A 27,672-nucleotide genomic window follows, 5' to 3' on the forward strand; every position below is an offset into this window, starting at 1 on the left:
GCTCTTTGGGGTTTTGGCTGGGTATCTGTAAAACACTTTATTTTATTTATATCTACAGTACAGTATGTGAAAATGGATACATATATTGATTCTGATTGTGCCACTAAATACACACATTCATATTTTTCCTCCCACCTCATTTTTTACATTTTATATTTTTAGTCATTTAGCAGACGCTCTTATCCAGAGAGACTTACAGGAGCAATTAGGGTTAAGTGCCTTGCTCAAGGGCACATCGACAGATTTTTCACCTAGTCGGCTCGGGGATTAGAACCAGCGACCTTTCGGTTACTGGCACAACGCTCTTAACCACTAAGCTACCTGCCGCCCTTATGGAGGTAAGGCAATAAATAGGCCATAGTGCAAAATAATTACAATTTAGTATTAACACTTTGCAACAACTGCGGATGTAAAAAGGGCTTTATAAAATACATTTGATTGATTGACCTCTTGTGAACCCTATTTCTTAGTTTCAGATGTCGTAAGCCCTGCAATCAAATGTGTGCTTTATGTCACCTGGGGCCACATGGCAAATGGCCCAAAACACAAAGACTCTTGTAGGGGCCAGTCAGCCCTGTCAAGAGGACAAAATGTCTCTCTCTCTGTTACCCAGATGAATGACTATTGAAATGTGTGTTACAGCATAGCAACATCCACCCGTAGTTTACGTTCCAGCAGGTATATCTCACTGGTCATGCCCAAAGCCAACACCTCCTTTGGCTGCCTTTCCTTCCAGTTCTCTGCTGCCAATGACTGGAACGAACTGCAAAAATCTCTGAAGCTGGAGACTCTTATCTCCCTCACTAGCTTAAAGCATCAGTTGTCAGAGCAGCTTACCAATCACTGCACCTGTACACAGCCCATCTGAAATTAGCCCACCCAACTACCTTATCCCCATATTGTTTTTTTTGTGCTTATTTGCACCCCAGTATCTCTATTTGCACATCATCTTCTGCATATCTATCATTCCAGTCTTAATACTAAATTGTAATTATTTCACACTATGGCCTATTTATTGCCTTACCTCCATAACTTACTACATTTGCACACACTGTATATAGATTTTTCTATTGTGTTATTGACTGTACGTTTTGTTTTACCCCATATGTAACTCTGTGTTGTTGTTGTTTTTATCACACTGCTTTGCTTTATCTTGGCCAAGTCGCAGTTGTAAATGAGAACTTGTTCTCAACTGGCTTACCTGGTTAAATAAAGGTGAAATAAAAATAAAATAAATAAATAAAAGGTGCACCTGTGTAATGATCATGCTGTTTAATCAGCTTCTTGATATGCCACACCTGTCAGGTGGATAGATTATCTTGGCAAAGGAGAAATGCTCAATAACAGGGATGTAAACAAATTTGTGCTCAAAATTTGAGATAAATAAGCTGTTTGTGGATATGGAAAATGTTGGATCTTTTATTTCAGCTCATGAAACATGGGACAAACACTTTACATGTTGTGTTTATATTTTTATTCGGTGTAGATTTCTGAATCAGTTCTGTCTTTCCTTTATATTGATCCCCTTTCATTATAATCCCTCGCAAAGCATTACCATTCATATTATTATTTGCATTTTTTAAATGTCCCTTTAGAAACAGTAGAGCACGTTATCTACATCAGCGATGCTTTTCATAGATGTTCCTTTAAGTGGACCCACATACACTGAGTGTACAAAACATTAGGAACACCTACCTAATATTGAGTTGCACCCTCTTTTGCCCTCAGAATAGCCTCAATTCATCAGGGTATGGACTCTACAAGGTGTTGAAAGTGTTCCACAGGGATGCTGGCCCATGTTGACACCAATGCTTCCCACAGCTGTGTCAAGTTGGCTGGATGTCCTTTGGGTGGCGGACCATTCTTGATATACACAGGAAACTTGTGAGTGAAAAACCCAGCAGCGTTGCAGTTCTTGAAACACTTAAACCGGTGCGCCTGGCACCTACAACCATACCCTGTTCAAAGTCCTTTCCCATTCACCCTCAAAAGGCCTTTCCCATTCACCCTCAAAAGACCTTTCCCATTCACCCTCAAAAGGCCTTTCCCATTCACCCTCAAAAGACCTTTCCCATTCACCCTCAAAAGGCCTTTCCCATTCACCCTCAAAAGACCTTTACCATTCACCCTCAAAATACCTTTCCCATTCACCCTCAAAAGACCTTTCCCATTCACCCTCAAAAGGCCTTTCCCATTCACCCTCAAAAGGCCTTTCCCATTCACCCTCAAAAGACCTTTCCCATTCACCCTCAAAAGGCCTTTCCCATTCACCCTCAAAAGGCCTTTCCCATTCACCCTCAAAAGGCCTTTCCCAAGACACACAAACATAAACCACATGGCAACCAGACCCTAGAGGTCAGTTGACCTGGGGAGAAGAGTTGGAGGGATACCCCAGGAACTTCCACTCACCCTCGGGCCCAACACTGCAGTTCTACAGGACATAGAGAGAGACCCAGGGTATCATGGTCAGACTATACCATGTATACTATACATAATGGTGCAGCAGACCACAACAAAGGAGATGGCTAATGGGGCCCTCTGTAGCTCAGTTGGTAGAGCATGGCGTTTGCAACGCCAGGGTTGTGGGTTCAATTCCCCCAGTGGGCCAGTATGAAAAAATAAATAATGTATGCACTCACTAGCTGTAAGTCGCTCTGGATAAGAGCATCTTATCTAAATGACTAAAAATGTAAATGTATAATGTAATGCAGTTACAAACAGGCTGTGATCTTATTGGTCAATGCTCACCGTTCCCATTGCTGATAGGCCTTCTTTCAGCATGTGTACCGGAACTCACTACAGGAGAAAAGGAGACAGACAGTTACATCCTGACTGATCATTGGATGATCCTGTCCTCATGGAAACTATGCCATTAGTGACACCTGTTTTGATTTGTAAGGTATACATTTAACCACCAGATGGCAGTTAGATTGAAATGAAATGAATGAATTGATAATCCTTATGGAAAAACAACAAGGTTTTAAATTCAAGGTTAAAGAGCTGATCAAGGTCTGATGCTGTTCTCTCACCCTCAGGGTTGATCTGGGGTTGATGTTTCTCAGTAGAGATGGTAGTGAGGTCACCAGGGGTCAGACTCCAGACACTGGCCCCCTCTGCTGCTCCAGTGCAGGAACACACGGCTTGAAAATCCAATACTGCACGTCCTCGAGATTAGGTAGAGATGTCAGAGTGTACTCTGTGTATGTGTCTGCTTTCAGAGTGTACTCTGTGTATGTCTGCTTTCAGAGTGTACTCTGTGTATTTGTCTGCTTTCAGAGTGTACTCTGTGTATTTGTCTGCTTTCAGAGTGTACTCTGTGTATATCTGCTTTCAGAGTGTACTCTGTGTATGTGTCTGCTTTCAGATTGTACTCTGTGTATGTCTGCTTTCAGAGTGTACTCTGTGTATTTGTCTGCTTTCAGAGTGTACTCTGTGTATTTGTCTGCTTTCAGAGTGTACTCTGTGTATGTCTGCTTTCAGAGTGTACTCTGTGTATGTCTGCTTTCAGAGTGTACTTTGTGTATTTGTCTGCTTTCAGATTGTACTCTGTGTTTATGTCTGCTTTCAGAGTTTACTCTGTGTTTGTTCTGCTTTCATAGTTTACTCGGTGTATGTGTCTGATTTTTGAGTGTTCTCTGTGTATGTGTCTGCTTTCAGAGTGTACTCTGTGTTTGTCTGCTTTCAGAGTGTACTCTGTGTATGTCTGCTTTCAGAGTGTACTCTGTGTATGTGTCTGCTTTCAGAGTGTACTCTGTGCATGTGTCTGCTTTCAGAGTTTACTCTGTGTATGTCTGCTTTCAGAGTGTACTCTGTGTATTTGTCTGCTTTCAGAGTGTACTCTGTGTATGTGTCTGCTTTCAGAGTTTACTCTGTGATTTGTCTGCTTTCAGAGTGTACTCTGTGTATGTCTGCTTTCAGAGTGTTCTCTGTGTATGTGTCTGCTTTCAGAGTGTACTCTGTGATTTGTCTGCTTTCAGAGTGTACTCTGTGTATGTCTGCTTTCAGAGTGTACTCTGTGTATGTGTCTGCTTTCACCGCGTACTCTGTGCATGTGTCTGCTTTTAGAGTTTACTCTGTGTATGTCTGCTTTCAGAGTGTACTCTGTGTATTTGTCTGCTTTCAGAGTGTACTCTGTGTATGTCTGCTTTCAGAGTGTACTCTGTGTATGTGTCTGCTTTCAGAGTGTACTCTGTGTATATGTCTGCTTTCAGAGTTTACCCTGTGTATATGTCTGCTTTCAGACTGTACTCTGTGTATGTCTGCTTTCAGAGTGTACTCTGTGTATATGTCTGCTTTCAGAGTGTACTCTGTGTGTGTGTCGGCTTTCAGAGTAATGTTTGCCTGCGTAGAGTGACGTCAATGTGTCTGTGTGTCCTTGGGAGTGGACATACAAATGTGTATTTGAGTCAAAATTCATATTACATCTTTTGTCTTGCCCATTCACCCTCTGAATGGCACACATACACAATCCATGTCTCAATTGTCTCAAGGCTTAAATATCCTTCTTTAACCTGTCTCCTCCCCTTCATCTACACTGATTGAAGTGGATTTAACAAGTGACATCAATAAGAGATCATAGCTTTCATCTGGATGAACCTAGTCAGTCTATGTCATGGAAAGAGCAGGGGTTCTTAATGTTTTGTATACTCAATGTATGTTGCCCTAGAAGACTAAATAAATCCTTGCTCATCAGAATAATGTCACAAATGATAGAATGAATGCTTCAATCTAGTTGACAATCTAAATGCAATAACAAATAATAATAATAATAATGGTAAAGATTGTCTGTGCAGAATGTCCAAATCACATCAGTTTGACCGGTTGTAAGGAAATAGAAAGGTGTGAAAACGACCCAACATGTTTCTGATCAGATTTCATTTCGGCTTGGAATCATGTAATATATAGCAATATAGGCTAGCTACAGTTCCCTTGATGTGCTATAGGCCTATTTGAAGTCCCTGTCTTGTGACTGTTGAATTTGTATAGCGCCTCATAGTCATCACACAGAACATTCACTGCTTTCATCCTCTTTCACCACTTCACCAAATATTTCCCAAACAGAACTTTTCTGTCCCTCTTCTCTTCATTTTAAACTCTGAGGTGGTCTGTAGCTCAGTTGGTAGAGCATGGCACTTGCAACGCCAGGGTTGTGGGTTCAATTCCCACGGGGGGCCAGTATGAAAAATGTATGCACTCACTAACTGTAAGTCGCTCTGGATAAGAGCGTCTGCTAAATGACTAAAATGTCTGCAGAGCATCTGATTGTCCACCTCTCAGTTTATATAGTAATTTTACATAAATTTTTATCTTAACCCCTCCCTCTTTGGTTCCACCACCACTGTCTTCAGTTTCCCCTCTTGACCGCTCCGCCCACTTCCTTAGTTTATGAAAGTGGCGCAATCTGACTCCTATTCAGTTTGGAAACGATGGTGGTGTGACCAATCAAGCTTTGTCATGTAAAAGTAATCATGTTCAGTTTGAACTTTGTTAAACCCTGGCTCAACCTGGCTTGACCTGGACATGGATTGTGGACAACATGGCAGGCCCACAATCAATCTCTCAAACATACCCAAGCCTAACCCCTCTGTCCCAGCCCATCACGCTGTAATTTAATCAGGAAGACGCTCAAGGAGAGACAAAGGGTTCAGCCTGGTTTCAGTCACTGATAAGATGAGACAACCGAAGACAGGTCAGATGACCAGAGAACAAACACATAACCCCAGTGAGAGAAACCAATTACGTTCTTGCCTATCAAATCAAATCAAATCAAATCAAATTGTATTTGTCACATGTGCCTAATACAACAGGTGTAGCATTACCGTGAAATGCTTACTTATGCCCATAACCAACAATGCATTTATTTCTTAATAAAAAAGTAAAATAAAACAACAACAACAACAAAAAAGTGTTGAGAAAAAAAGAGCGGGGGGGGTACCGGTGCAGAGTCAACAGAGATGTATCAATGTTTAACCCTAGCTCTGTGTTTGTGGATTAACCATGTCTATCCCATAGTCCACTGAAAAATCCTCATCATATGGTTAAAATCTAACAGAGCCATTTCCTGGCTTTGTTTCAGGCCTCTTCTTGTCATGTTGTGATTAACTATGCTTACTATGCTTAAATGGAAAATCCCCATCAACTGCTGCACCCCCTGAAAAATCAGAATAAAAAAATCTATTAATAAAAAACTAATATATTTTTGGGATGATAGTTTTGTCACTGTGACTTTGCTAGTCCTGTATTAGCGGACCGATATAGCCGTCTGTAGCGCGGGCAGAAAAAATACATTCTGCCCCCTCCCCCTCCCTCTCCCTCCACAAAAAATTATCACCACAAAATGTCCTTGGCACCCATGAATACAAGCCATTGGGAATCTGGGGTAGTTTCCCACAGGAGTTTGTTTATGTTCTGATGCATTCTTGTAGGAGGCTACTTTCACTTTTAGTCTTCAGTTTCCCCTCTTGACCGCACCACCCACTTCCTTCGTTTATGATAGTCACGCAATCTGACTTCTATTCAGTTTGGAAACAATGGTGGCGTGACCAATCAAGCTTTGTCATGTAAAAATAATCATGTTCAGTTTGAACTTTGTTAAACCCTGGCTCATCCTGGATTGACCTGGAGATGGATTGTGGACAACATGGCAGGCCCACAATCAATCTCTCAAACATACCCAAGCCTAACCCCTCTGTCCCAGCCCATCACGCACCCATGAATACAAGCCATTGGGAATCTGGGGTAGTTTCCCACAGCAGTGTATGTTATGATGCATTCTTGTAAGAGGATTACAACAAGGTTTTAAATTCATGGTTAAAGAGCTGATCAAGGTCTGATGCTGTTCTCTCACCCTCAGGGTTGATCTGGGGTTGATGTTTCTCAGTAGAGATGTTAGTGAGGTCACCAGGGGTCAGGCTCCAGACACTGGCCTCCTCTGCTGCTCCAGTGGAGGAACACACGACTTGAAAATCCAATACTGCATGTCCTCGAGAGTAGGTAGAGATGTCAGAGTGTACTCTGTTCATATTCAATCTTTTTTCTTGCCCATGCACCCTCTGAATGGCACACATACACAATCCATGTCTCAATTGTCTCAATGCTTAAATATCCTTCTTTAACCTGTTTCCTCCCCTTCATCTACACTGATTGAAGTGGATTTAACAAGTGACATCAATAAGAGATCATAGCTTTCATCTGGATTAACCTAGTCAGTCTATGTCATGGAAAGAGCATGTGTTCTTAATGTTTTGTATACTCAATGTATGTTGCCCTAGAAGACTAAATAAATCCTTGCTCATCAGAATAATGTCACAAATGATAGAATGAATGCTTCAATCTAGTTGGCAATCTAAATGCAATAAAAAATAATAATAATAACAATGGGAAAGATTGTCTGTGCAAAATGTCCAAATGACATCAGTTTGACCGGTTGTAAGGAAATAGAAAGGTGTGAAAACGACCCAACATGTTTCTGATCAGATTTCATTTCGGCTTGGAATCATGTAATATATAGCAATATAGGCTAGCTACAGTTCCCTTGATGTGCTATAGGCCTATTTGAAGTCCCTGTCTTGTGACTGTTGAATTTGTATAGCGCCTCACAGTCATCACACAGAACATTCACTGCTTTCATCCTCTTTCACCACTTCACCAAATATTTCCCAAACATAACTTTTCTGTCCCTCTTCTCTTCATTTTAAACTCTCTATTTCACAGCTTTTCTCTTATTGAATTGAATTCCTTTGCCTCAGTGGATTGACATTAACTTTTTCTGCCAGTTCACAAAAGTGTTTGGGGATTGGCGTGTAGGCTAATTTGCGAGCGTAAAACCAGTTCCAATCACAAAATTCCCTTGGAACCCATGAATACAAGCCATTGGGAATCTGGGGTAGATTCACACAGCAGTTTATGTAATGATGCATTCTTGCAGTAGGTTTCTTTCACTTTCATTGTCTGCATCCTTTAAATAGCCTGCTGCTTAGTGCTTTTGCCATTGCCAAATTGGTTTGCAGAGGAGCCTTGACTGTCAGTGAAACTACGAGTATATGTGAGTATCAAGCCTGACTTTAACCTGACTCTTCTGATTTCCAAACCCACAGGTATTAATGTAAGAAAACAAATCTTCAAACTCCTCGCTGTTTGACCTAATCCTGACAAATATGTACTTGGCCAGTGGTGTCTTTGCAAATGATCTCAGCAACCACTTTCCTATTGCTTGTACTAAAGATACCAAACTGAAAAACTCTGATCGTTGTATAATTGTGAAGAGACATTTTTAAAATGTCTCGCCCCAGGTGTTCCTTCATGATCTGTATTTTTCACTGTTTTTCTATATCAGATGCATGCCCCACCCTGATTTGGCTGTAGAATTGCTCTCATATCTTATTATCCCTCTGGCAGACAAACACCAATAGCACTAACAAACCTGTGGTAAATGATTAAGTAATAATGATCTTCGGTCTGGACTTTAATATTTTGAATCAGGCATGTTAGTGCTGGATTGCAATAAAACCCTGTAGAACCAGTCACTGTCCTGGACTGGAGTAGGAGATCCCTGCATTAGAATTTTGTCTTAAGATGCTGTCAATAAACGATTTACTATTTATTATTGATACAGATCATTATTGGAAGTAAAATGGTTTATGATGACAAAATGTGTTATATTTTGCTATTGACACGAGAAGGAGTAGCATCATAGAGTTTACAGAAGTATTAATGATGATTAACTTGTATCAACCATTAGCTGCTACTTTTAAGCGATCTTGTGAAGCAACTTGACCATGGACTCCCCAATGTGCCTCATTAAAAACACCGATGGAGAGCTTTGTGTAGAACCAGAGGCCATCAACTACCTGATGGGACTGAAACAGCAAGTCGTAGTGGTGGCGGTGGTCGGGCTGTATCGCACCGGCAAGTCCTACCTCATGAACAAGCTGGCTCAGAAGAGAACAGGTTAGAGACAAATATATCTTACTTTACAAACAGGTTTAGACATCATCTGTGCCTCAAAGTCTTTCTTGGTAACACTGTATGTTAAGTTTCCCCTATTACTCTGTAACTACACAGTAATAACTGTAGGAACACATAGTAGGACAGGGATTCTTGAAACTGGTGTTTTACATTTACATTTTAGTCATTTAGCAGACGCTCTTATCCAGATTACATATATACAGTGGGGAAAAAAAGTATTTAGTCAGCCACCAATTGTGCAAGTTCTCCCACTTAAAAAAGATGAGAGAGGCCTGTAATTTTCATCATAGGTACACGTCAACTATGACAGACAAATTGAGGAAAAAAAATCCAGAAAATCCCATTGTAGGATTTTTAATGAATTTATTTGCAAATTATGGTGGAAAATAAGTATTTAGTCACCTACAAACAAGCAAGATTTCTGGCTCTCACAGACCTGTAACTTCTTCTTTCAGAGGCTCCTCTGTCCTCCACTCGTTACCTGTATTAATGGCACCTGTTTGAACTTGTTATCAGTATAAAATACACCTGTCCACAACCTCAAACAGTCACACTCCAAACTTCACAATGGCCAAGACCAAAGAGCTGTCAAAGGACACCAAAAACAAAATTGTAGACCTGCACCAGGCTGGGAAGACTGAATCTGCAATAGGTAAGCAGCTTGGTTTGAAGAAATCAACTGTGGGAGCAATTATTAGGAAATGGAAGACATACAAGACCACTGATAATCTCCCTCGATCTGGGGGCTCCACGCAAGATCTCACCCCGTGGGTCAAAATGATCACAAGAACGGTGAGCAAAAATCCCAGAACCACACGGGGGGACCTAGTGAATGACCTGCAGAGAGCTGGGACCAAAGTAACAAAGCCAACCATCAGTAACACACTACGCCGCCAGGGACTCAAATCCTGCAGTGCGAGACGTGTCCCCCTGCTTAAGCCAGTACATGTCCACGCCCGTCTGAAGTGCATTTGGATGATCCAGAAGAGGATTGGGAGAATGTCATATGGTCAGATGAAACCAAAATAGAACTTTTTGGTAAAAACTCAACTCGTCATGTTTGGAGGACAAAGAATGCTGAGTTGCATCCAAAGAACACCATACCTACTGTGAAGCATTGGGTTGGAAACATCATGCTTTGGGGCTGTTTTTCTGCAAAGGGACCAGGACGACTGATCCGTGTAAAGGAAAGAATGAATGGGGCCATGTATCGTGAGATTTTGAGTGAAACCCTCCTTCCATCAGCAAGGGCATTGAAGATGAAACGTGGCTGGGTCTTTCAGCATGACAATGATCCCAAACACACACCCGAGCAACGAAGGAGTGGCTTCGTAAGAAGCATTTCAAGGTCCTGGAGTGGCCTAGCCAGTCTCCAGATCTCAACCCCATAGAAAATCTTTGGAGGGAGTTGAAAGTCTGTGTTGCCCAGCGACAGCCCCAAAACATCACTGCTCTAGAGGAGATCTGCATGGAGGAATGGGCCAAAATACCAGCAACAGTGTGTGAAAACCTTGTGAAGACTTACAGAAAACGTTTGACCTGTGTCATTGCCAACAAAGGGTATATAACAAAGTATTGAGAAACTTTTGTTATTGACCAAATACTTATTTTCCACCATCATATGCCAATAAATTCATTAAAAATCCTACAATGTGATTTTCTGGATTTTTTTTTCTCATTTTGTCTGTCATAGTTGACGTGTACCTATGATGAAAATTACAGGCCTCTCTCATCTTTTTAAGTGGGAGAACTTGCACAATTGGTGGCTGACTAAATACTTTTTTTCCCCACTGTATATATTTTTTTATACTGGCCCCCCGTGGGAATCGAACCCACAACCCTGGCGTTGCAAACGCCATGCTCTATCAACTGAACTATATCCCTGCTGGCCATTCCCTCCCCTACCCTGGACGACGCTGGGCCAATTGTGCGCCGCCCATGAGTCTCCCGGTCGCGGCCGGCTGCGACAGAGCCTGGATTCGAACCAGGATCTCTAGTGGCACAGTTAGCACTGTGATGCAGTGCCTTAGACCACTGCGCCACTCAGGAGAGAAAATTAGTTGTGGAAATTAGTTGACAGGGACACTCGAAGTCAATCTAAAATGAACAATGATTTATTATCAGCGCGCTGGAGAGTTTCCAACCAACTCAATGCACCAAGTACACATGTTAATCAGGAGCTCCCCCCGGGGCAGTCCGTTAGATCCTTATATACAGACCAGTTATATTTGCAAAATAAAACAACAACAACAACAACAACAACAACAAAAAGAGCAGGGGGGTACCGGTGCAGAGTCAACAGAGATGTATCAATGTTTAACCCTAGCTCTGTGTTTGTGGATTAACCATGTGACAGACCAACATCTGATGAGGCTTCTTCTCTCTAAGCTGAGACCTTGAAACTGAGATATCTTTCGATCTCAAAAATAAGGGTATTGCAGATACTGATAGTGAGGATTCGTTCAATCAGGCACTTGCATGAACACAGAAATTGGTTATTAGAAAAGCACAAACATAACAATTTCCATCACACTGGTACAATCCTTGAATGGCAGGAAAACTTTTTTATAATAAAAAAATTAAAAGGGTTTTGTTGCATTATTTGTGCTTAAAAAATAATTTTCTAAACATTTTTAATTTCCATGTTGGCTCTATGCACAAACATGACCATGTCCTGAGCAAAGGATCACAATTTCAAACTCTCAAAAAAAGTTTGTAAAATAAATAAACTGCCAAAAATAAATAGTAACTGAAAGAATTATCTTATTTAGTTTCTTACAATAGCCCTCTGTGATGTCAAGGAATATTGCTCCCAAAACTGTGATTCCTTAAAAATGTGTCTGGAATTTTGGGCAACTCCATCAGATTTCTCTAAAATCTTTAATTAATCAGGAATGAGCAGGGTCAGCTTTACCATAAGGACCCCTTCTTCATGTCCTCATTACATGTAGTACAACAAGACCACTCATGATCTGGAAAGTTCTGTACTTTTGATAGACTTAAACAAACAATATTGAATTCACCATGGTCACAACCATAACCTGTCAACTCCATCTCCCTGATTAAACTAAACAAATACTGCACTCTGAACCACAAAACGTATTTGCTAGATTCATGATCTTGTTAGACAAAGCAAGGAAAGTTTAGTATTTGGTCCCATATTCCTAGCACACAATGATTATATCAAGCTTGTCAATCTACAAACTTGTTGGATCCATTTGCTGTTTGTTTTGGTTGTGTTTCAGATTATTTTGTGCCCATTGGAAATGAATGGTAAATAATGCATTGTGTCACTTTTATTGTATGTTTCTAAACACTTCTACATTAATGTGGATGCTACCATGACTACTGATAGACCTGAATGAATCGTGAAGAATGATGAGTGAGAAAGTTACAGATGCACAAATATCCTACCCCACCAAAGATGCTAACCTCCCCTGTTATTGTAATGGTGAGAGGTTAGCATGTCTTGGAGGTATGAACTTTCTCACTCATCATTATTAACAATTCATTCAGGACTATGCGTAATCATGGCAGCATCCACATTAAAGTAGAAGTGTTTAGAAACATATACTATTCTTATTTACAACAAAAGTTACTCACATATGACACAATACATTATTTACCATTCATTTCTATGTTAATTTGTCCCAATACTTTTTGTCCCCAAAAATGGGGGGACCAGAGCTAGTTATTGTGGACCAGAGCTAGTGCTGACCAGAGCTAGCTAGCTAGCTACTAGCTATACCCTGGACCAGTGCTAGTAAGTGCGGACCAGAGCCAGACCAGAGTTCTGGTCCAGGGCGTAGCTAGTAGCTAGCTAGTTAGCTCTAGTCCGCACTAATTCTGGTCTTCTCTAACTAACTCTGGTCCAGGAAGTAGCTAGTAGCTCGCTAGTACTCATCTGCACTAGCTCTGGTCCAGCTCTGTTACAGTGTAACAGTGTTCCCAGTCTGGTTAATATTTATACTGTAAATGTCCTCAATACTCTCTGTTCATTTAGGTTTTGCCCTTGGAGCCACCATCCAGTCCAAGACTAAGGGCATCTGGATGTGGTGTGTCCCTCATCCTGAAAAAACAGACCACACCCTGGTGCTGCTGGATACAGAGGGGCTGGGGGACGTGGAGAAGGTGGGAGGTCAAAGTTCAATCAATCAATAAATCAAATGTTATTTATAAAGCTCTTTTTACATCAGCAGTCACAAAGTGCTATACAGAAACCCAGCCTAATACCCCAAACAGCAAGCAATGCAGATGTAGAATATATTTACAATCCACATGAAATATTCATATTCCTCTTAGATTACTAACCAAGCATAGTCAACAGATTTACATTTACATTTTAGTCATTTAGCAGACGCTCTTATCCAGAGCGACTTACAGGAGCAATTAGGGTTAAGTGCCTTGCTTAAGGGCACATCGACAGATTTTTCACCTAGTCGGCTCTGGGATTAGAACCAGCGACCTTTCGGTTACTGGCACAACGCTCTTACCCACTAAGGTACCTGCCGCCCCAAGATATCTGCACACACATCAGTTAAATGAGATGATTACTTTGTCAGAGATCCAATACATATCTTCATACTTGTTTCAGGGGGATTCTAAGAATGATGCCTGGATCTTCTCCCTGGCCATTCTGTTAAGCACTACTCTGGTCTACAACAGTCTAGGGACCATCAACAATGATGCTGTGGAGAAGCTTCAGTATCCTTTTGGGTCAACATTTGGCTCCATTCTGTGGCATCTTGTGGACATAATCTGTAGTGGTATTTGATATGATAGTGTGTTTGTTTGTTAGGCTTTTGACAGTCATCTCAGACATATTAGTGGTAGCCTAGCTAATTGGGATGGACATTTTCATTAATTGTTATGTATATTTTTAACATTATTTAATTGTAGTGTAGACCTAATCATTGATATGGTAGAGAATATACGTTTAAATAATGTGCCACCTAAATGTGTTCCGTTTAATTAAATATGCTATATGCATGTTACATATTTTGTGATTATCAGTACTACGTAGTAATGTTTTTCTCTGGAAACTGTAAAGGGCTTGAGATATCTCAGGATGCCGGTTCCTGGGATTGATTCTAATCTTTAGTGAACATGAAGAGCTGATGTTGACTAAAAGCAATGTCTGTGACTTTCAAAGAAATTACGTTACTTTGTCAGTTGAAATCTAAACTGAAAATGACTTATTTTGTTTGTTTGTTTGTAACTTGTTTGTTTGTAACCCTGAAATTCAAGTCCCTGTACACAAACTGTGCATGACATTGACATGAGCTTTGGGAACTCTTGTATCAATCCTCAACCGGTCCTATAGATATGTGAACGAGCTGACAGAGAGAATCAAGGTGAGGTCTCACACTGACAATGAGGAAGAAGAAGAGGGCACCCAGTTTGTGCAGTTCTTTCCTGATTTTGTGTGGACCGTCAGAGATTTCACTCTACAGCTTGAGATAGAGGGCAGAGAAATCACTCCAGACCAGTATCTGGAGAATTCCCTGCAACTCAAAAAAGGTAAAATTCATTATTATAAACCATGTAGTTTGAGACCTAGATGCTGATTGTCTTAAACAGCAATCCAAAGCGTAGCGTTATGACTATAACTACTGTTCCCTGAAGGAGTACAACATACTATGGGGAGTCACACTCTCGCGACTTAGGTTGAAGGATATACAATCACGCCTGACAAGGCCAATGAAATCCGCTCCTCGCAGTAAGCCCTGCCTTCCACAGGTGATAAGTGTGAGACTCTGATTCATTCCTGCAATTGATACGGCTCTTCACCAAGCCCAGGAACGGGCGGTGCAGTGCCAAACAGGTGTACCTTGTTTCCCTCCTTCAGGGAAAAGTAGTTATAGTCGTAACGTTACATTCCCTTTTAGTCAGTCAACTTTGGTACAACATACTATGGGGAAATATAATCACGCCTTAAGCCGACCCCAATGGATACTAAATGAAACGGCCTATGGCAGACCACCAGACCTGAACCCGCCAGATGCTGCAGTCTGGGTATTGCACACACGGCGTGATGCCTAGTGCTGTAAGCATGCTGTGGGCTACACTGGGACCAGTGACATCCAAGTGATAAAACCTCACAAAAGTGTGATGCTGCAGCCCAAATATCTCCTATAGTCAACACTTTAAACAACGCCCAAGACACTGCCAGACCCCTGATGGAGTGGGTGCGTACACCACTAGGTAACCCTTTCTCTGACCTCGCTTGCCAATCCTGCCCATGTGCTGGGACAACAGATCCCTGCACAACGGGAGTTGCCATGGGTTCCCGCCTAAAAGGCGAATGATCTCCGCAAATCAAGGCTGACTGGGCCAACGGGGAGCCACAAGAATCAATGGTAAGCCCTCCCGGCGCACCCTCCCCAGTGTGGGCTGAATCAGGACCACTGGCAGAAACACGTAAAGGTGGGTTCGAGGCCATTGGTGCGCCAGAGCGTCCGTTCCCAACAGGGCACACGGATCCCTCGTCGAGAAAAACAGATGACACTGTACGTTTTCTCGTGATGCGTAAAGCTCTACGTCAGCCCTGCCGAAAATGTCCCATAGCTGGGAGACCACCCAGGGTGTAGACTGATCTGCACCCGAGTTGAGGCAACCGGGGACATGCGTCGCCCAAAGCAAAATCATGTGTGCCCTGATCCCAAGCAATAGGGAGCGAGACAAGGTTAGGAGGGAGAGAGACGGAGTCCCTCCCCATCTGTTGATGCACACCACCACTGACACATTGTCGATCAAAAACAGATACGCCATTAGGAGCTCTGCACCAGAGTCCATACCTCCCGAATCGAGTTGCCTTCGTACAGCGCAACCCGCCCTCGAGGGTATGCGTCTGTCGTGATCACCTTGCGGGTTTCAACTCAGTCCCTGGGAGCCCCCTGACAATAGCACAGGGTCCCAACACTGGACCACTGGTCCATGCATCCAGGTGAGTGGCTAGCACTCAGTGCTGGAAGGGCCACGGGAATGACTTCCATCACAGTAGGTGTAGGCACTGACGAAAAGACACTGTGACACAGCCAAAATCTGTCTAAGCAGAGCCGGAACCCGGACACCCTAAAAATGGCCACTGAGGAGACGGAAGGATATTTCTTCCCTCAAAACGGGCACTGAGGCCTCGGGAACAGTCGATGGGATGACGCAGCAACAAATTGTATCCTGTACCCTGATGAAAAATTGACCCTTTCTGTTGTAACAGACCGGGGCGATTCGTAATTGAATCAGATTCCCAGGAATTAAAAGCATTGAGCTGGAGACTGACAGCTCATTTGGGGGCTCATATGAACCACAGAGACTGGGTGTGGGATAATAGCGTGATCGTGTTCAACCCTGCTCGTTCCCTCAACTCCGCTACCAACAACTTATCCACGATAGAGCCCATAACCTGTATCACTAGACACCTCATAGGGGCTAGTGAGCTACAGGCAGGGATCAGCAATGAATCTCAGTAATGAGCAACCTATGGGGGAGGGGCGCCCCCTTGTGGACAGAGACCAACTTCTCAGTCTCACCCTGGAGAGATTGATATACCCCTTGAACCCTGTGGAAACAGTGGAACGTGTGGGAACTAAGATGGGAACATTAAACATGGCCAAGCTTCTAACATTCGTAGTGCTTCCATGAGACTGTATAGCCTGCGTGAAGCCCCTTTACGGGAACACGGGGCTCTGGCAATGGCTGACATAGTACCCCGTTTGCCAAACATAGGGGCACTTTTGTCACAGTAATGTTTTTGAGGAGGGGCGCACTGGTCACTCAGATTCGTACGAAGGCCCCTCGCTCCGGGGGTTACCCCAGCCAAGTGTTCGGGGGGCTGCTTTCTCATCAGAGGTGCAATCAAACCCTGCTTCTTCCATTCCCTCCAACTCCAGGAATTGTACATAGGAATGGGGTTGCCATAATGCTGAGGGAAAGATAGGAAGTTTAATTTGCCGGAAGTTAGGCATGCTAGCCGACGTTAGCCAGGATGATATTTTGCCTAAACTAGGCTAGCTAGCATATTTGACCACAGCACAGTCCATTTAGAATATCCAATCGGCTTTACGCTAAATATACTAAACAAGAGAGATACCCCAGAAACTCCACCGTGGGCAGGTAGGCATAGCTAGTAATATGCAATGCTTGTTTAGCTAGCCCGGTCTCGAAAGTCCAAGTAGGAACGGATCACAGGGGTGGGACCGGACCCTTCATCAACAAGTCTGGGAAGAGAGGCTTCTCGTCTCAGCCCAGGTACCGGCATCTGCAAAAGGAAAGTCGCCATTGGTAATTCCAAGCTTCCTCAAGAATACCACGTCTTTCCTGGGAGTTTGTACGCAGTATGTTGCAATGCACACACGGACTGGTTCGAGCGAGGGCCGCCTGATCCAAGCCCTAGACACTCTACACACAGATCGTGAGTATCTTTTCAGAGAAATGCTATAAGCGCATGACTGGGATCATGATATCGACCCTGAATCCGGCTTAGTCATCGTCGTCTCAGTCGTTTTTCTTAGCGATCTTACTCATTGCACCAGCAAATTGAAGAATAACTAATTGTTCGTGACTAGAAAACATATAAGAACAAGTACTGTGATGAGTGTGATGGAAAGGTGTCAGGCGCAGGAGGGTAATTACCGAATACAGAGTTTATTCCTTCTTAGACACAAATGCGCTCAAATAGCGATCAACGAAACAGGCACAGGGGAAACTATCATCCCTGGCAAATACACAGTAATGGATATCCAATAATACATAGGCACAGGGGAAAATCTACCCTGGCAACAATATGTTACGAGTAGCTCCACCGAGCTACTCTACTCTCACAAATAAAAATCACATACAAGGACAAGGGGTTAGAGGGAACACTTATACACAGACTATTTAGTGGATAGGAACCAGGTGTGTGAGATTGACAAGACAAGACAATTGTGATGATGATTGGGGCGGCAGTGGTTAGTAAGCTGGTGAAGACGAACGCCGAAGCCTGCCCGAACAAGGACGGGAGGCAGCCTCGGCCGAAGTCTTAACAGTTCCCCGGCCTCGGGGACGGCCAGGAAGACGTGGAGCAGGGCGAGCCGGATGGGGACGGTGGAAATCCCGCAACAGGGAGGGATCGTGGATATCCCTCACCGGGACCCAGCACCGTTCCTCTGGACCGTACCCTTCCCACTCCACGAGGTACTGAAGGCCCCCCACCCAACGCCTCGAATCCAGGATGGAACGAACAGAGTACGCCGGGGCCCCCTCGATGTCCAGAGGAGGTGGAGGAAACTCCCGCACTTCAGACTCCTGGAGCGGACCAACCACCACTGGCCTGAGGAGAGACACATGAAACGAGGTGTTAATACAGTAATCAGGGGGAAGTAATAACCTATACGTGACCTCGTGATTCTCCTCAGGACTTTGAACGGCCCCACAAACCGCGGGCTCAGCTTCCGGCAGGGCCGGCGGAGGAGCAGGTTCCGGGTCGAGAGCCAGACCCGATCCCCCGGTACGAAAACCGGGGACTCACTGCGGTGACGGTCAGCGTTGGCCTTCTGACGATGTACGGCGCGCTGGAGGTGAACGTGGGCAGCGTCCCACATCTCCTCTGCGAGCCGAAACCAGTCATCCACCGCAGGAGCCTCAGTCTGGCTCTGGTGCCACGGTGCCAGAACCGGTTGGTAAACTAAAACACATTGGAATGGTGTTAGGTTAGTAGAGGAGTGGCGGAGAGAGTTCTGGGCATATTCTGCCCATGGCAAGAACACCGACCACTCCCCCGGCCGCTCCTGGCAGTAGGACCGCGGGAACCTACCCACATCCTGATTTACCCGTTCCACCTGCCCATTTGACTCGGGGTGGAACCCAGAGGTCAGGCTGACCGAAACCCCCAGACGTTCTATGAACGCCTTCCAAACCTTGAACGTGAACTGGGGACCTCGGTCGGACACTATATCCTCTGGCACCCCGTAGTGCCGGAAGACGTGAGTAAACAGGGCCTCCACAGTCTGCAGGGCCGTGGGGAGACCAGGCAGAGGAAGGAGGCGGCAGGACTTGGAGAAGCGGTCCACAACGACCAGGATGGTGGTGTTACCTTGGGAGAGGGGAAGATCAGTAAAAAAATCAATACTTAGGTGAGACCATGGTCGTTGTGGAACTGGTAAAGGTTGTAGCTTACCCGCTGGGAGGTGCCTAGGTGCCTTACCCTGGGCGCACACCGAGCAGGAGGAGACGTACACCCTCACATCCTTAGCCAAGGTAGGCCACCAGTACTTTCCGATCAAGCAGCGCACTGTACGACCGATACCTGGGTGACCAGAGGAGGGTGACGTGTGTGCCCAAAAGATCAGATGATCACGGATAAGAGCAGGCACATACCGCAGCCCAGCTGGACACTGCGGTGGAGATGGATCTGTGCGTAATGCCTGTTCTATATCCGCGTCCATCGCCCATACTACCGGCGCCACAATGCAGGAGTCCGAGGGTGTATGGGGGTGTTGTCTCTGGGCCTCTCCACTGTGTCATACAGCCAGGAAAGTGCATCTGCCTTCACGTTCTTCATACCCGGAATGTATGACAGTGTAAAATCAAACCGGGTGAAGAATAGGGCCCACCTAGCCTGGCGAGGATTCAGCCTCCTCGCTGCCCGGATGTACTCCAGGTTACGGTGGTCCGTCCAGACGAGGAAAGGGTGTTTCGCCCCTTCGAGCCAATGCCTCTACATGGTCAAAGCTCGGACAACAGCCAATAGCTCCCGATCACTAACGTCGTAGTTCTGCTACGCCGGGCTGAGCTTCTTAGAGAAGAAGGCAAAGGGGCGGAGCTTGGGTGGTGTGCCCGAGCGTTGGGACAGGACAGCGCCTATCCCTACCTCAGATGCATCCACCTCCACTACGAACGGTAGTGATGGATCGGGGTGGGCCAGTACCGAAGCTGAGGTGAACAGACCCCGCAGTCTCCTGAAGGCCAAGTCAGCCTCAGCAGAGGATGTCATCGATGTAGACCACCACACCGCGACCAAGCATGTCCCGAAACACCTCGTTCACAAATGACTGGAAGACGGATGGAGCATTCATCAAACCGTAGGGCATCACCAGGTATTCATAATGCCCCGTGGTTGTGCTGAATGCTGTCTTCCACTCATCTCCCTCTCGGATACGCACCAGGTTGTATGCACTCCTGAGATCTAGCTTAGTGAAGAAGCGCGCCCCATTAATTGACTCAATCGCTGAAGGAATGAGGGGGAGAGGATAATTAAACCTAATCGTCTCCTTGTTCAGTGATTGATAATCAATGCACGGGCGCAGACGGCCGTCTTTCTTCTTCACAAAGAAGAAACTCGAGGATGCAGGTGAAGTGGAGGGACGTATATACCCCTGGCGCAGGTACTCGGAGACGTATGTTTCCATAGCCTCCGTTTCAGCCTGTGACAGGGGGTACACGTGACTCCTGGGAGGTACAGCGTCTACCCGAAGGTTTATCGCGCAATCCCCCACCCGATGAGGTGGTCATTTAGTAGCTCGCTTCTTTGAAAATGCGTGCGCCAAATCGAGGTTTTCGGGGGGAATGCGCACGGTGGAGGTACCGTCTGGACTTTCCACCATGGTTGCACCAACGGAAACATCTAGACACCTACCCTGACACTCTTGCGACCACCCCGTGAGAGCCCTCTGCGGCCATGAGAAGGTGGGGTTGTGGAGTGCTAGCCAAGGGATACCTAATACCACAGGGAAAGCAGGAGACTCAATAATCGAAGAAATAACCTGCTCATTATGTGTCTCCTGGGTGATCATGGTGACTGGTATAGTGACTTCCGTAACAAACCCGGACCCTAATTGTCAACTATCGAGTGCTCTGATGGGGAGTGGAATGGATAGGGGAACCAATGAAATGCCTTGACGGTGTGCGAATGCCTTGTCCATAAAGTTCCCAGCTGCGCCTGAATCGACTAGCGCCTTACACTGGGGAACTACCATGTGATCGGGAAAGTGGATAGGTAGGGTACAGTGCACAGCAGAGGGCTCTGAACAAGTGTGGGTGTTCGATACCTGGGGTGATGCGTGAGTGCCCTGCCTGCCGCCTCCAGGCCCAAAAGAAAGTTAACTACGATGTGTGGTGTACTGTCCCCCTTCGTGCCACCAGAGTGGCACTGTCGCTGTCCTCCTCCGCTCTCTCGGTCGGCGGCTCCACCCAGCTCCATCGGCTTGGGATCCGAGTCGTCCGGGGTGGAAAAGGGCAGACCCCTACCAGGACGTCCTCTGGTTGCCAGCAGGTTGTCCAAACGAATGGCCATGTCCACCAGTTTATTGAAGGACAACATGGTGTCCCGGCAGGCTAGCTCCCGTCGGACGTCCTCCCGCAGATGGCACCGGAAATGGTCGATCAGGGCCGCTCGTTCCACCCGGACCCCGCTGCCAGCGTCCGAAACTCCAACGCGAAGACCTGCGCGGTCCTCGTCCCCTGCCTCAGGTGGACCAGCTGCTCGCCGTCGACCTCCAGCACGGCTCCTCCTTCGTTCCACACCGCGTTGGCCCACTCCAAGGCTTTCCCACAGAGGCAGGAAACGAGGACAGACACCTTCTCCTGCTCCGATGGTGCTGGCCTGATGCTGGAGAAGTACAGCTCCATTTGGAGGAGGAATCCCTGGCACAGCGCCGCCGTTCCATCAAACGCCCGTGGTCGGGATATCTGGATCCTTCCGGGTGCTGGGGTGTAGGTGGCTGGATCCGGTTGACCAGCTGGTCTCGACAGATCGGGTCCTCTCCTCTCCAGGCGTTGGACGACCTGAAGAACCCGATCCATCGCTTCCCCCAAGCTGGCCAGCATCGTGGAATGCTCTTGAACCCGTGTCACAACTCCAGGCATGCGCTCTTCTCCCGCTGACTCCATAGCGGGTGGGTGATTCTGTGATGAGTGTGATTCTGTGATCACCGAATACAGAGTTTATTCCTTCATAGACAGACAAAATGCGCTCAAATGGCGATCAACGAAACAGGCACAGGGGAAACCATCCCTGGCAAATACACAGTAACGGATATCCAATAAAACATAGGCACAGGGGAAAATCTACCCTGGCAACAATATGTTACGAGTAGCTCTACACTACTCTCACAAATAACAATCACCCACAAGGACAAGGGGGCAGGGGGAACACTTATAGACAGACTAATTATGGGATAGGAACCAGGTGTGTGTGATTGACAAGACAAGACCATTGTGATGATGATTGGGGTGGCAGTGGTTAGTAAGCCGGTGACGACGAACGCCGAAGCCTGCCCGAACAAGGAGGGGAGGCAGCCTCGGCAGAAGTCGTGACAAGTACAAACTTCAGCACACAATATCCAGGGACACACTCTAACACTATAGGACAGGTTAGTTGGGAAAACATAAGACAGTCTCGTTTTCCAATTGTTTGTTTTAGTAGCGTGAATCGTTCCTGTTCACACCAAGGTGAAGAGCGGAATAATTGAAGGAATGAATCCGAGTTAATAACAATAAGGCCCCTCGGGGGTTGGGGGGGGTATATGGCCAATATACCACGGCTAAGGGTTGTATCCAGGCACTCTGCGTTGCGTCGTGCTTTAGAACAGCCCTTAGCCGTTGTATATTGGCCATGTACCACACTCCCTCGTTCCTTATTGCTTAAATATACCACACACCCTCGTTCCTTATTTGCTTAAATATACCACACTCTAAAGTTTACCTTGGAAGAGTTCCAGTGTTGGATAGCCATAGCCAGCTAGCTAACATAGCATCCCTCTCTGTTTTAGCCGGGTGATTGAGTAGGCTAATCTAACTAGCTGCATTCGCTAGCTATGTGAAAGGAAAAACAAAGCAACAAAATATAGCTCTTTCTCCCTCTTTGCGTCAACTACTCACCACATTTTATGCACTGAAGTGCTAGCTAGCTGTAGATTATGCTTTCAGAACTACATTCATTCTCTGATCCTTTGATTGGGTGGACAACATGTCAGTTCATGCTGCAAGAGCTGTGATGGGTTGGAGGAGAAATTAGATATTATCGGGACACGCTATTGGGGGGGCAGGTAGCTTAGTGGTTAAGAGAAAGGTCACTGGTTCTAATCCCTGAGCCGACTAGGTGAAAAATCTGTCGATGTGCCCTTGAGCAAGGCACTTAACCCTAATTGCTCCTGTAAGTCGCTCTGAATAAGAGCATCTGGTAAATGACAAAAAATATATATATATACATTATTTATTTTTTTATTGAAAAAAAAACGATGATCTGCAGGTACTATAAAATCTAGTAATGCCAATGTTATCTTTCAGGAACTAGTAAAAAGATCAATGACTACAACCTCCCACGAGAGTGCATCAGGAACTTCTTCCCCGCACGCAAGTGTTTTGTGTTCCCCTCCCCTACAACTCCTGACAACATGCAGCGACTGGAGTCCATGGATGAGGCTGAGCTTTCTGAAAGCTTCCGAGGGGTCGCAGATACTTTCTGCCGCTTCATTTTCGAGGAGAGCCGTGTGAAGACTGTTATAGGGGGACACACATTGACCGGAGAGAGTGAGTCAGATATCTATCTACAGTACAGTATGTGAAAATGGATACATATATTGATTCTGAATTTTATTGTGACACTAAATACACACATTCATGTTTTTCTTCCCACCTCTATCTGATTGCAGTGCTAGGCCACTTGGTAAACGCCTATGTGGAGACCATAGCCAAAGGCAATGTGCCCTGTCTGGAGAATGCGGTGCTGGCCATGGCTAAAATTGAGAACCAGGCTGCTATGGATGAGGGCCTGGCGGTGTACCAGAAGGGCATGGAGGATGTGAAGGACTTATTCCCTGTGGACATCAATCAGCTGTCAGAGAAGCACCTCAGTTCAGAGACCCAGGCCACGCAGGCGTTCATGAAGCGATCCTTCAAAGACGAAAATGGGGAATTCTTGAAAGCTCTGGCGGTAAGGCTCATCATTTGAGATCTGTGTCTGGTACAAACAATGTATTTTTAACATCGTCAAGGCCATTCAATAAAACAATTATTGATTCATTTATGTAACAAAATGATAATCACCAGTAACAGCAACACCAGTAGGAATCCAGGGACAACAGGTGGAATATGGCCAATCAGTACAATTCCTCAATCAGTTAACTTCTAGAGACAAAACAACAGTACTGTGAAAATCATTGCTCAGATTTGATGTTTAATCTTGGATTAAAAATAATACAATATTGAATAAAAGCCTAATATAGATATGGAGCCAATATGTAACCCTTTATCACTATAGGAACATGGCATACCAGGGTTCACATGACTGAAGATAGTGTCAGCTGAAAGTCAACCTTCAACCTTTTCTATAACTCTATAAAATGTTGCTTCTTAGAGAACATTCTGATCTACAATGTGTTATTGTATCGAGGTTTACTTACAGCTTGTCACGCCCTGGCTCTGGGGACTCTAATATGTTGAGCCAGGGTGTGTAAAGTCTATGTGTTTTGTTCTAGGTTTCACTTTCTAGTATTGTTGTTCTATGTTGGCCAGTGTGGTTCTCAATCAGAGGCAACGTGATTCAGCTGTTGCTTGTTGTCTCTGATTGAGAACCATACTTTAGCAGCCTGTTTCCCCACAGAGTTTGTGGGATCTTGTTTCTAGTCGGTTGTGTTAGACCGTGAACTGTCACGTTTTCGTTTTGTTGGTTTTGATCGTGTCTCTAATAAAGAGTATGTTTGCCTGCAACGCTGCGCCTTGGTCCTCATCTCTGTTCGACGAGCGTGACACAGCTGCTGTGTTTCGCATGTGGTGTATACTGTATTCTTCAATGTTAGCATCCTGTAATAAACCTTTTCTATAACTGTCTTTATATAATTGTCTGATCTTATTCTACACACCTGAATCTGAAAATTCTCAATAAATCTTTCAGGAGGCCATTAGCAACCACTCCGCCGACCTTTTCAAACAGAACAAGAATGCCTCAGAGAAGAAGTGCAAGGCCCTTCTGGAGAAGCTGTCTGCTCCGATGGATCAGGAGATGAAGGAGGGGAGGTACGCCACACCGGGAGGCTATGAGCTTTACTGCAATCACCATGACAACATAGTGGCACAGTACCGGGCCGAGCCCAACAAAGGAGTCAGGGTAAGAGCTAGAAAATAACTAAAGCAGCAACATAGTGTATTAGAGAATCAAAAACATTCATCATTAGTCAGTAATTAGTCAGTAATGACCAATTAAACATTTCATCTAATTTCACTCAGCTGGTTACGGTTTGAATGGAAATCAGTGCAACAACCTATAAGGCTTGTTTTCTACAGGCTGAGGAGGTTCTGGAGCAGTTCCTGAAGGAAAAGAGTTCAGAGTCCAACTCCATCCTGCAAGCTGACAACAAACTGAGTGAAAATGAGAAAACAATCCAAGGTAGGCCACACCACAATCTTTTTTATTTCCAATTATAAAATAAAAAATCAACTGAGGTAGACTAACATTCGGAAGATGCAAAAACGACCCAAAAAGACAACTTCTAATTATTATGGAGTAAAAATAACCAAATATATCCACATTGGATTGTAGTATTGGTGGCCGACTAGAACCTATAAATGGTAGATTTGACAAATAAGGATTTGTTAGTATCTGCTATTTTGAATGATGAATACAAATCAAATCAGATTTTATTTATAGAGCTTACACAAAGTATTCACACTCCTTAACTTTTTCCACATTTTGTTGTGTTACAGCCTGAATTTAAAATTGATTCAATTCAGATGTTTTGTCTCTGACCTACACGCAATACCCCATAATGTCAAAGTTTTCACATTTTTTACAAATTAGTTAAACATAGAGAGCTGAAATGTCTTGAGTCAGTAAGTATTCAACCCCTTTGTTATGGCAGGCCTAAATAATAGTGTTTAACTTGATTTTTGAATGATTACCTCATCTCTGTACCCCACACATACAATTATCTGTAAGGTCCCTCAGTCGAGCAGTGAATTTCAAACACAGATTCAACCACAAAGACCCGGGAGGTTTACCAATGCCTCGCAAAGAACGGCACCTATTTTTAGATGGGTAAAAATAATAAAAGCAGATATTAAATATCCCTTTGACCATGGTAAAGTTATTAATTACACTTTGGATTGTGTATCAAATCCAAAACAACACATTACTGAGTACCAATCGCTGTATTTTCAATCATAGTGGTGGCTGCATCATGTTATGGTTATGCTTGTAATCATTAAGGAATGGGGAGTTTTTCAGGATAAAAAATAAATGGAATGGAGCTAAGCACAGGCAAAATCCTAGGGGAAAACCTTGTTCAGTCTGCTTTCCACCAAACACTGGGAGATGAATTCACCTTTCAGCAGGACAATAACCTAAACCACAAGTCAAGGGGTATGAATACTTTCTGAAGGCACTGTATAGAAATCTGGTGGCCGACTAACTATACCCATAGGGATATCCAAAGTCAACTCAAATTTACCACAGTCATTAAGATCGGGTCGCATGCAGCTGCACTCTGAATTTATGATTACTTGAGTGCTGCCAGCTGTGGGCATGTAGGCAGGATCCTGAGTGGTCCTATTAGTTTGTAGGCCAAACCGTTTGGATGCTACAGATGTTTCCATAAGAAGAAAGATTTTCGGGACGTCTCCTGGTCTGACAAACAGCGCTGTAGCTCTGCCCAGATATCTCTAGCTTCAACTGCCGGGTTTTAATGGGTATGTTTTATTACCTAACTTAGATTGATGCACCAGTATGTCAGTGTGTCAATATACTCTAGGGGGGTTTAATGTGTATGAATATGTATGAGAAATGAGTTGTCCAGTTTTCCTACTTATTTATCTCTCTCCTTGGATCATCCAGCTGAGAAGAAGAAAACAGCTGAGCTGGAGCAGGAGAAGGCAGCATTCAAGCAGCAAAAGGCAGAGATGGAGTGCACCATTGAGAACATTGGCAAGGGCCAGGAGAAGTATTTGAAGGAGATGAGAGAGAAGATGGAGGAGGAGAGGAAGCAACAGCAGCAGGAGTTCAACAGGACCCTGGAACGCAGGATGCAGGAGCAGAAAGATCTCATGGAGAAGGGCCATAAGGAGAAGGCTGACCTAATGAGACAAGAGATCGAGGAGATAAAGAAGAAGAATCAATTGGAAAAGGACCACAGTACCCAGAATCAGATGGCTCTGCTGGAAAGCTTAAAGCAGCAGGCTGAAAAACAGAAAAAGCAGATAAAAGCGTTAATGCAGGAAAGATCACAGGCTGATGAACGACTCTGTATCGTACTGTGAACCTCTCCACTTTGAATGCCTGAGTATGTAAAGCCAACTGATATTGAATCTTGAAGCGTTGAAGTGTTTGTCCTCTATAGCCATCATTGTTTTTATCTGACCCTGCTGGTCATCTATGAATGTTTGAACGTCTTGAAAAACGATCTGACGTTAATGGCCACATGAGTCTGGTTCCTCTCTAGGTTTCTTCCCAGGTTCCTGCCTTCTAGGGAGTTTATTCCTAGCCACTGTGCTTCTGCCTCTGCATTGCTCTTTGGGGTTTTAGGTTGGGTATCTGTAAAGCACTTTGCGACAACTTTTGATGTAAAAAGGGCTTTATAAAATACATTTGATTGATTGACCTCTTGTGAACCCTATTTCTTACTTTAAGATGTCTTAGGCCCTGCAATCAAATGTGTGCTTTATGTCACCTGCGGCCACATGGCAAATGGCCCAAAACACAAAGACTCTTGTAGAGGCCAGTCAGCCCTGTCAAAA

At 44.6% G+C, this 27,672-nt stretch overlaps 1 protein-coding gene across 2 annotated transcripts; it reads left to right on the top strand.

The window, feature by feature from the left end:
- Nucleotides 1-7,957: 7,957 nt before the first annotated feature.
- LOC121555040 (guanylate-binding protein 1) lies at nt 7,958-27,435 on the top strand. Of its 2 annotated transcripts, none has more exons than XM_045212076.1 (10): nt 7,958-8,044; nt 8,741-8,949; nt 12,971-13,098; nt 13,562-13,671; nt 14,291-14,487; nt 23,233-23,475; nt 23,598-23,878; nt 24,839-25,051; nt 25,228-25,330; nt 26,774-27,435. In XM_045212076.1, the coding sequence occupies exons 2-10, from the start codon at nt 8,778-8,780 to the stop codon at nt 27,193-27,195; spliced, it is 1,869 nt and encodes a 622-aa protein (XP_045068011.1). In that variant the 5' UTR covers nt 7,958-8,044; nt 8,741-8,777; the 3' UTR covers nt 27,196-27,435. The 2 variants fall into 2 exon arrangements, with proteins under 2 accessions (XP_045068011.1, XP_045068012.1); XM_045212077.1 differs by having other exon boundaries at nt 7,972-8,044; nt 8,755-8,949.
- Nucleotides 27,436-27,672: the final 237 nt, after the last annotated feature.

Source organism: Coregonus clupeaformis, chromosome 40 (genome assembly GCF_020615455.1).
Source record: "Coregonus clupeaformis isolate EN_2021a chromosome 40, ASM2061545v1, whole genome shotgun sequence".
Taxonomy (NCBI): domain Eukaryota; kingdom Metazoa; phylum Chordata; class Actinopteri; order Salmoniformes; family Salmonidae; genus Coregonus; species Coregonus clupeaformis.